General features: G+C 32.7%; 1 protein-coding gene across 1 annotated transcript; it reads left to right on the forward strand.

Moving 5' to 3' along the window:
• Positions 1-1,946: 1,946 nt before the first annotated feature.
• Positions 1,947-2,485, forward strand: LOC114316954 (uncharacterized). Its single transcript, XM_028263659.2, has 2 exons — positions 1,947-1,991; positions 2,177-2,485. The coding sequence occupies exons 1-2, from the start codon at positions 1,947-1,949 to the stop codon at positions 2,483-2,485; spliced, it is 354 nt and encodes a 117-aa protein (XP_028119460.2).
• The last annotated feature ends 9,392 nt before the right edge of the window (positions 2,486-11,877 follow it).

Here is an 11,877-nt window from a genome sequence, read left to right on the forward strand (position 1 = left end):
AAATTGCAAGTGGCTGTTGAAGTGATTTGTATAAAGTCATTGTTTCAAGTGAATATTATAATCTTGCATGGATTACCATATGCTGTTAGTCTTAAAAAAAATAAAAAAAAATAAATAAATAAAAAATGATGGCATGTACAGAAAGACCTTTAACCCAGATACCATGCATTCTGAATAAAAGGACAGATCATGGATGTGGGTCCCCCTCCCCAAGCATTGACTTTTTGTACTTCTTGTTTTAATCAACCGGCCATGGGAGCATCTATGGTCGCTAATCAGTGATTCCTGTGAGTTTAGTTACATGCTAGCTGCGAATTCTGCCCTGCAAAACAAATTTATATTGAGGGAGGTCAAACAAAGCATCGCATGTGCACAATACATATATTCCAAACGTAAGGTTGTCTTTGGTTAGAGATTTAATAAGAAATTTAGAAATAGGAAGGAGAAAAATAAATGAAATGTTAATAAAATATAGAAAAATATTATAGGTCTTAATTTTTTTACTAAATAAATGATTATATGTGATATGGAGTTTACACTATATTTGGTAAAAAATTTGATAGTCTTAACATTATCTTAGAATATATTTACATTTCACTTAATTTTATATATCTTTTTTGTTTTTTTTTCTAAATTCTTTTTTAAATTTTCCAACCAAACAGAAATTAATGGAATCAAAACCCTTTCCTCTATATGGGTTAACAATTTGTTTTGAAACAAAAATGATATGTATAGTGTGAACCACTCATAATGAACTTGGAATTATTGTTACGTTCAAAACGGTACAATTTTGTATTTTAAAACTTGAATTGTAGGAATTTTATTTTATTTTATTTACTTTTACAATTTAAAACACAAATCGATATTGTTTTATGCCATTGGGGCAGATCGGGGTCGGTGTTGTGCCACAAACCCATGTTGTGAGGCCTCATGGGGCGTGTGTTGAGTTCTTTTTAATGATTTGGATTGTTCATATTATAAGATTTATTGAGTATATTATCCATAGAAAAAAAAAATTAATTAGAATTATACCAACCATTTAATTTTTGTAAACAAATATTGTTTGTTATAGAGTAATAGATGTTCAATTAATCTGATTTTTATAATGCATGACCTACTCAATAAATTTTATAATATAAATTATCCAAATCATAAAAATAAACTCGAAACAAACCCGAATGGGGGCTCTGTCACACAGCACAGCACCTACTCCAATTCCCACTGGGGCAATAGGATCACCAATCCACTCATAATATGACTTGGTGGCATCTTTCCACTCACAATATGACTTGGTGGCATCTTTCCACATTATTGTTTTACAATCAATTTTTCCAGGTGCACATATTTAATAATAGAATTCAACATAACTTTCTCACATAAAATGAAACATACATTTAATGGGTCCTATCGGATCCTGTCTTATAATTTTTCTTTTGTTGAGCAATAATACATCTCTTAATTTTAAAGTTTTAATTGAGCTCTAATAATATAATAAAAAAAAAATCAAAATGTCACATCAATAGATGGAACCCACCCCTTAAAACTCCTTTACGCTGTGTTTGGTTGGGGGATTTGGGGAGGGATTTGGAAAGAGAAAGGGAAAAGGTGTGTGAAACTAGGTGAAATATAGGTATGTTTTATTCACATTTCACCTACCATTTCCATTTTCCTTTTCAAATCCCTTCTCAAATCTCCTAACCAAACACAACATTAGAGTTCTTATTTTAGAACTGTCAAACATTTTTGTTGCAATATAAGGGCCAGGCTTTTGGAATTAATGGTAATTTGCCTAACATGGACCACCTACCATTAAAGAACCCCTCTCTAAAAAAAATTATTTTCTTTCCCTTTGAAACGGGCTATATAAATACCAAGTCAGAGGTTGAAGAGGAGCCTACAAAATAAAATTATAAGCTCAAATTGCCTTTCAACAAGTTAGTGCAGACATGAGATCTCCATCTGCCTTCTTCCTGCTTTTCTTGCTTTTCTTGGTAAGCACTCCTATATGCACATATAAATCTTCTAATGCACTGAATCACCCTTTTTAACTGTTCTCTTACAGAGTTGATCAAGCATCTTATTTATATCTATATATATATATATATACATGTAATAATACACCAATTAACATGAATTCTTCTTTTTCTTCTTCTTCTTCTTCTTTGTGGATGATCAGCTTTTGAACCTCAGCAACGCGAGAAAAGATCCAGAAGACTATTGGAAGAAGGTAATGAAAGGCGAGCCGATGCCCAAAGCAATTGAAGAACTTGTTCATGGAAATTCAGTGGCATCCGAGAAGAAGTGGGAAGCATCTTCTCACGAGGCTATAAACGTGGCCCACTTCAAGAAGGATTTCGACACGAGGCCTATCGCGATAATTTATCACAGACATGATGAGACTAAAAAAGTGAAGCCTCTTGTGAAGGACTTGAATTTAGGACATGGAATTGAGTCTCAAGGGCATAAATCAGTTGTTAAGCCATGAAAGAGAGCTTAGAACAGTATATGCATATATATATATGTGTGTGCGCGCGCGTGCGCGCAATTCAGACGTGGGTTTGTTATGTTTATTATGCCTTGTTCATGTAGTAAGTCTGTGATCAATGTTTATAAAATTTGGTGATTTTGTTGATCAAACTATGAATATTGTCTATAGGAAAGATTTTGCTATGCTAAAATCAGTATCTAAAATACTATAAAGATGATTTTGACTAATGAAAATTTTGTATACAGAATTAAATTACAAAAAAATAAGATAAAATAAGAATATACATGTTAACCTAATGAAATGGGTAATGTTAGGAATACCAAATTTTCTATCAAATGAGTGATCAAATGTCTCACATGGATATGAGATGCCCACATATTTGGTTATTCATTTGGCAGAAAATTTAGAATCTATAACATTTTCCTCATGAAACTCTTATTATTTTCAACAGTGGGCCCGTCATTCCATATGATTAGTTTCTATAATTTAATTTCGTGAATGTGAAATTACTCATGTTTCATTACCTAAACGGGCATGGAAAAACCCAATTATTGCATGCTATCAAAAACATTGGCATAATATATAATCAAGTTTCGCTCTTAGTTTGGTATTCCTTTTTTTAAAATGCTCTTCCAGTTTTAGAAATATGCTTGATGCATTTTTCAGATTGAATATATTAAAAAATAAAAAATCACTATTTGGTTGATTTCTCAAAAAATATATTTTTATATTTTTTTTAAATTAAAAGCTAATTTTGTCAAAAATAAAAATAAAAGAAATCATTTGATATGATTCTCTCTCTCTCTCTCTCTCTCTCTAAAATGATATTTAAAAAATTTAAAAATATTTTTTAATGTTTATTTTCAATAAATTAGTTTCTATTATATATATATATATATGAGAATTTTTTAGGGTCTCTGGTATTAAGATTTTATAGCATAAAGGACATTCAATATTTTTATAATGTTTAAGATCCCTTGCACATCAATCCAGAGAATTTCACTGGACTTTCTAGAGAAATTCTCTCCAAATTTCTCTGATTTGCAAATTTCTTTGGTTTGCAAGTTTCTCTAGTTTTTTGCTAGACTTCTCAGAGAAATTCTCACCAAACCAGAGAAATTTTTCTGTGTTTTGAACAAACTACAGAAAATTGAGCTACTTAGAAGGAAAAAACAATCATAATTTTCTCTACGTTTTGAACAAATTAGAGAAAATTGGACAATTTAGAAATAAAAAACAATCACATTGATTGTTTTGAACATACCAGATAAAATTGGCTTATTTAGAAACCAAAAATAATCACAATTTTCTCTGTGTTTTGAACAAATCGAAGAATTGGGCTACTAAAAAACAAAAAAATAATCACAATTTTCTCTGTGTTTTAAACAAATCAGAGAAAATTAGGCTACTTAGAAACCCAAAAAAAAAAAAAAAAAATCATAATTTTCTTTGTGTTTTGAACAAATCAGAGAAAATTGGGTTATTTAGAAACCAAAAATAATCACAATTTTCTCTAGTTTAGAGAAAATTGTGATTGTTTTTCTTTGTGATTGTTTTTCTACGAAGCATTTTATCAAATAGGTTAGCTTCAAAGCTCACAGCTATATGTTTTACAGTTCTAAGAAGAACTTTGTCAAATCAAATTTCACAGCTATGTGTTTTGGAGTTCTAAGAAGCATTTTATCAAACAGTTAACTTCATACTATATATATAGATGTTTGTATGTATATGAGTTGTGTATGTGTGAGAGAGAGAGAGAGAGAGAGAGACCTTGTTCCAGGACCAGTAGATGAGGGAGCCGGAGGAGGAAGAACAAAGAGAAGCTTACTAGGGCTTTCAAACATGAAAGTGACAGTATCAGTTTCATTATCGACCTTGATGGTGATGATATCGTTGTTCACTCCCACTATTAGGTTGTCTTCTCGTCGCAGTACGCTTCGATTCCGATATCGGTGAAATTGTCGATGGATAAGAATGTTTTGAGCTTTGCTTGACAAAAGAGAGAGAGTTGGAGAAGACGACGATGGCAATGAACTCCGACGATGGAGGTGGAGTTCGTCAGAGAGAGAAGAGCAGAGAGAGGAAGAGAGGGAGAGGCAATTTGATTTGAGGGATCAAATTTCTCTATGATATATAAATGTTAGGAGTTGAGGACATTAAACATCACAAAATAATATTGTGCATCTCTTTCATCACTAAGAATGGGAGAGGGACCTTAGATTGATTTTTCCTATATATATAACAAAATTTGACACTTTAACCAAACAAGGTGAATTATTTATAATATTATCTTTAGATTCTTCCGGTTGAACCTATAATGCATATCAGTATCATTAGTTATTTTGGTTTGATAGTGAGAAGAGAAGTGTGATCAATCGGATTGAGTTTATCTCATGTTTATATTTTAATTTGAGAGAATTTGAGGGGTCTGTGAGATCTATTAACTTGTTTTAATAATTCAAACCATTTATATTATTAGTAACTCTGTATATATAATCCATTAAACAATTGAGTCGATCCGATAATCATAACCTTTTTATTTTATCATATATGTCTTCAAAAAAATAGGTTGTCGATTTTTAAAATTTACTTGTCATTTATTTTTTCAAAAACAAACGTAATAAAATAAAATGTTACGATTATCAAATCGACCCAATTTTTTTTATGAATGCTATACAATAAGGGTCTTATAAAATAAACAATTCGAATTATTGAAATGGTACCTGGGGTGGTCCCACGAGCCCCTCAAGTTCTCTTAAGTTGATATGTGAACTTGATAAAAACCTAATTCATATCATTATTACATCTGTTAATTTAATTCAATTGATAATTCTTTCAAAAATTATATCAAAATCAAGTTCAAAACTATTTATTCAAAACACAATTTGCCACAAGGTTCTAAAAATTTTTATATAATGATATAATTTATTCATAACCTTGTGGCTAACCACTATTAGGTCAATGTCTGAAGATTGATTAACCGTTTGCGAGAACCACTATGAGTAACTTATCGTAAAGATACGTTTATATGAAATTATGTTCCAAATGAAATGTGATAAGCTATGATTTCTGAAATGATATCTGTTTACGTGAGCGAACATCCCAAGTTTGAAATCTATTATGGCATCCATAGATAGTCCCAAGTCATGGGAGACGACATGAAAATGCGGGTCCATGACATACAAGTAATTACGAGATCTCGTTAGCCACTTCATTGTGGTGATATGTATTTAATCGGTATCCGGAACTGATTACTCTAGTCGGAAGACGTTCTGTGATGTGTTCTATGGGATGTACCATTATTATGTTCTGATATGGGGATGATTATGCTATGATCTGTTTTCCGCTTATGATATGTTCGGATTTCGTTCACTAACCTCTTTACCATAATGTTATTCATTGGGCTTTAGCTCACTGTTTGTATATATATATGTATAGGTGAGCATTCTGGAATTCAAGTCTGGAGACTTTTTATCTGGATCTGTGTTCTGTTGTCAGCCAGCCATTGTGCCTCACGTGGAGGTTCCCGAAGTGTCCTGTGTTCAAGTTCTGTTGGTTCTGTGTATATATATGACTTGATGTAATTTTGTTGGCTGTACTTCAGATACTTTAATGTGTGTGGGTATAATGTATGAATGACTTTTGATTATGTATATAAAGTTTTAAATATTCTGTTCATATAAGTCAGCACAGCTCATTGGACAATTATATTTAAGTATTTGCTTCCGCTAGCCCCTTAATTTTGTTAATCTGTTCAGAGGCCTTCTGTAATCCAAGGATTACTGGCCGATTACGATGCTAAACCTATAGGTGCGGGTTTGGGTCGTGACAATTTTCGTTATTTAAGGTTAATTATCACAATGTTGGGAAGATTAGAGCGGATGTGGTTCATAGATTTAGGACAAGGTGGCTTAAGTGGAAGAGTGCGTCTAGTATACTGTGTGATAAATGAATACCCACTAGACTAAAAAGAAAGTTCTATAGAACGGCTATTACACCAGCAATGTTGTATAGGATGGAATGTTGGGCAACCAAGAAACAATATGTACATAAGATGAGTGTTGCTAAGATGAGGATACTAAGGTAGATGTGTGGTAAGACTAGAAAAGATAGAATTAGGAATGAGTATATTCTTAAATTGGTAAGAGTAGTACCGATAAAAGATAAGTTGAGAGAGAATAGATTGAGATAGTTTGGTCATATACAATAGAGACCAATAGAGGTAGTAATAAAGAAATATGATACAGTGACGGCATATGAAAGTGTTAGGAGAATGGGCACACCTAGATTGTCATGGGTGAGTGTGGTAAATAAAATATGAATTTCCTTAATTTGACTAACTAAATAGCCATTATAAAATCAAGTGAAAAAGAAGGATTCATGTAGCCGACCCCATTTTATGAGACTTAAGCCTTGGTTTGGTTTTGTTTTGTTTTGGTTTGTGGCTTACATAAATGTTGGAAAAAATAAATAAATAAATAACTGAGAGGGAGATTTCCACCAGAATGGTGGGTCGAGCAAAGCCCACCAAGCCTTAACTCTAACAACCTAGCAGAATTATGCTAGGTGATGGGCTTTGACTTGGCAACCTAGCAAAGTGCTTGTCTGACATTGGCGATCGAACAAAGTGTCCCACTCTGGTAACCTATCAAAGTGTGTCTAACTTTGGTGACCTAGCAAAATGACATTTTGGCACACTTGGAGCATAGAAAGTGTTGGGCCGAGCAAAAGCATCTCACATTGTGTCGCACAAGTGTTGAGTCGATCTAGGTTCAGATGATCTAATGACTGGGTAGAATTATGCTAGGTTAATAGACCTAGCTTGGGTGATATATGAAGCGAAGCCTTACTCCATAGCTCGGTAGCCCTTGGGCCGAAATGAGTAAGGAATGACTAAGTAGCTGAGCAAATGTAGAACAACTGGGAAGATGGTGTGCTCGGCCCGATTGTCGACTTAGAAGCAGATAGCCTTCATAGAGACCCGCATGGTCAAGGTGATAAAAGAATGGACATTATCCTTGAGAAGAGGACTCCTAATAGGACTCTACGAAGTGAAATTCGAGTCGTGCTAGGACTCTATTGTGCCGAAACATATAAATGTTTAGAGTTAACCCTAAACGGGGTATGGCAACTTTGTTTACCGAACTCTGAGAGAGCTTTTTCTTATATTGATCTTGAGTGTTAACTTAAGCATCAGAAGTGTTTTCTGGCATACACCTACTGATAAGCTCATCGGAGATGTTTTGAAGGTCAAACGACACCGTTGAGAGAAGTTTGAGCTTGATCACAAGGAGTATACGTGCGAGGTATATTTTGTGCTCGTACAATAACGAACTTGTTTTGTTTAATAACTTTGATTCACAATTTGTTTGTTGGTGTGACTTGGTGAGTTTGAAGTTTAATGAAATCACTTTTTTTTTTCTTCTTCACGGTATTATATCATCATATCTTATAATAAAATATTAGTTATTTATTTTATTAATTAATTAATAATTATCTCTAAATAAATGAAGTAATCCTGAATATTCATGTACAAAGTATTATAAAATCGATGATATATAATATTTGTCTACAAAAATGCATATAAATTGTGATAATAAATGTATTCATCTCCCTTTCACACACATTAAGATGTATTGAAATCGTATTTTGAACATACCCAAGTGACTCTTAAAATCCCTAGACGAATTATATTACAAAAAGTCTAGAGTCCCAGACTTAGGGACCCAGATTTTTCTAGGCGGGAGATTGCATGGCGGAAATTAAATTTGTGTAGTGTGGGGTCTATATGTAGAATAAATCTGAACCATAAAATAACAATTCTAGATAGTTTCTACCTAGTTAAGTCTCAGTTCATAATATTTCTGACTATCATCCAATGTATCTTAATTACTAAATTCTAAATTACTCCAACAATAAATCTTTCTCTTTTTTTTCTTTTCTTTATTTTTTTTAATCATCAAAAAATAAACATTTTATTCATAGAAACAAAACATTGCAATATAAATCCCTCCTTAAGCCTCATGAAATAAAGAATTCTCACAACAAAAAAGAGTTACTCAAAACATATGATCAACATTTTTAGCTATTATCAATGAACGTAACATAAATATATACTGACAGAAGTATCCAATGCCTTTTTTTTTATCGACAAAATGAACTTTATTGAATAAGAATTAAGGTGAAATCTTACATCGCACATAAATAAAGTGAAAACCTGAAAAGTGCTATAAGCATCAAAGCATAAACACTACATCCCAACTAGATTAGCACAAAATGACATGGCCAACCATCTACATCACAAACCACAAAACAACAAGACAGTGGTTAATGAGGATTCAACTACGAGGCAATTACAAACATAAAAGAAGTTATTGCCAGACACCCAGCACACACTCATAGTTTTGGTCATACTTTTGAGCCCAAACCAAGGATGCGTGATCTATCCCTTATAGATTTCAATCCATAAACTAGCTAGATCAATTACTAAAAAAATAATCCACCTCTCTGATATTAAACTTAAACCCAAAGAGCTAATCTCACTTTGATAGCTTCACATAGAGATCCTTAATGAATTGTAACACTGTTGACCTTACTGTCATTCCTAGCCTTCCAGGTCGACCAAATTACAGCAACAGGCAAATGTGTTCCATATACCTTTCTCCAATTTTTTGAACTGACCCACCATTGCAACACGTCAACAATGGAAGCTGGCATAACCCACTGAATTCCCCACCAAGATAGTATCTCAGACCAGATCCTCCAAACAACCGAGCAATGGAGCAGCAAGTGATCCACTGATTCATCATGAAAATTACAGAAAACACACATGGGTCTAACACTTTGGTCCAACACTCCTATGTTCTGTAATAGCACAGACGTTTTTAATCTACCTCTTCAAGCCAACCAATGGATAAATTGTACCTTGTGAAGAGCAATGTTTTTCCAAATTATATCAGGAACATTGAGCCTTGAAGCACCATTCAATTCCAACCATTTATAAACTGATTTAACAGAAAACTGACCTGAAGACCTTGCTTTCACTTTCTGGGCGATGACAATAGAGAATTGTCATACCGTAGTTCAAGAATTTTGGAGACTCAGGTTGTAATGGCTTGGGTCGAGACCTGACCCTTTTAGGTCCTTTGCATACTTGTATTGAATCATTTGACTCATCTATCCCCTAATCATTTTGGGAATTTCCTTACTTCTTTTGAAAAATATTTTTTACATTTTCTGACTTTTGGTATGACAAAAAAACTTATTTTGGTGGAAAATATTTTTGAAAAAACATCTTCCAGACTAAATTTTTACCAATACCACATTACAACAATCTCCACCACCTCCACCTTCAACTTGAAGTGAAGATATCACAAGTAACTCTAAACATTTTCTGGTGTAAAGTTTTGTGAATGCTACCCCACAATCACCACTAGCTCATCATTGGTGCCACTACCATGCCCACAACCCCACCACCCGCTCTACTACCTCCAACATCAGCTGTACTATCGTTGCAACCACCATCATCTCACTACTAATACAACTATTAGTACATTAGTTTCAAGATCATATCTAAATATAGAAAAATGTTTTCTTTAAAAAAACATTTTTTTAAAAAAAGTTCATATAAAATGTATTTTGCAGAAACAAATAATTTTCTAGTTCTTTTCGTGTCTCATTGTTGAGCAGTTTGCAAACACTCTTGAAGCAAGACCAGACCCAGGAGGAGAATGCTGGCAAGACATTATGAAAGATCAACCCATGCCCAAAGCAATTCAGGGCCTCATGGGCCATCAGGGCTCATTGTCATTGTCAGCTCTCTCCAAGAAGAAAACAGACTCTCACACATCAACAGAAACCATGGAGTACAGTGCAAAAGAGAGGAGGCCATTTGTCAAAGACTTTGAACCGAGGCCTAGCATCACTGGTTACCATGATGATGATAAACTAACCGAAGAGAAATCTTTTGTGAAAGATATTGAACCGAGACCTAGCATCACAGCTTACCGTGATGATGATAAACTAACCAAAGAGAAATCTTTTGTGAAAGACTTTGAGCCGAGGCCTAGCATGACAGCTTACCGTGGTGATGATAAACTAACCGAAGAGAAATATTTTGTGAAAGACTTTGAGCCAAGGCCTTGCATCACAGCTTACCGTGATGACAATGTTGTTTGTCAAGATTAAGGGACAATCAAGAAGGAAATTACTCAGTTGTTTCAGAGCACTACCATGCATTTAGTGTTCTTGACCACGGAGGCAGTTCAAAAGGGATGCACATGACCGAGCTTGTTTTGAAATGTCTGGTTGGCTCCATCTATTTGGTGACTAGTGCTTCTATTGTTTGCATCATGTTATCGTACCAAGTTTATATTGTCCGTGGTGTGTTATATGTAGCGTGATTGTGAAGTGAGTCATGTCTACTCTCAAAATAAGGAGTTTGAGATGTTGGATTGAATAATAGTGAATTTTGGGATGTTATGTCTGAATGTTTTGATATCTTTGAAATGTTTGTACAAATGAGATTTAATCCTATCCTAATGCAATGGAGATCTCAAACCAGCATTATTGATCAAAACACATAGTCGGCTTTCATAATCGATTTTATGAAAAAAAATTCAAGAGGCTAGAAACTAATTTGGTGAAAATTTTGAAAAATTAAAAAACAATCATCATTTTCATATAAGTTTATCTATTTTGGAGACAAATAATTTTTGAAAATTCAAACAAATCCTTTGGATATATATATTTTTTTAATCAAACTGATTTCTGCTTTAAATTTTATTTATTTATCTCAACGAACAAGTTCTCAAAATAAAGCCAAACAAAACAGAATCCATTGCTTGGTGACTCATTAATACACAATATATGCAAAAATAATGTAGAAATTTGTTTTCATAACTCAAGATTCACTTTTTAAAAAATCGAAATTTTTTATTTTTCGTATTTTTTTTGTTTTTATTGATTTTTTTTAATATTTAAGCAATTTTTTAAATTTTGAATAAATTACAAATACACCCTTTGAGGTTTACTTAAAATATGAATTGCCCTTTGTGATTTGAAAAATTACAAATACCTCACTGTCATAATTTTTTATTTAAGAAAATTAATTGAAAAAGTGAATTTTCTAATCATTCACCTATACAATAATAAAATTATATGAATTATTAATTGATATAAAATTTTAACATTATTAAAAACTGTAAATTAATTTGATGATTTATTAATAAAAAAACATATTTGTTATGAAATTAGAAACCGTAAAGGGCATCATGTAATTTTTAAAACTACAAGAGTTAATTTGTAATTTAAGTAAACCTCAAAATGTTTATTTGTAATTTACCCTTTAATTTTTAAATACACGTAACATAAATATACTTAAAAAGTAT

This window comes from Camellia sinensis, chromosome 3, assembly GCF_055761805.1.
Source record: "Camellia sinensis isolate YWXY chromosome 3, ASM5576180v1, whole genome shotgun sequence".
Lineage (NCBI taxonomy): Eukaryota > Viridiplantae > Streptophyta > Magnoliopsida > Ericales > Theaceae > Camellia > Camellia sinensis.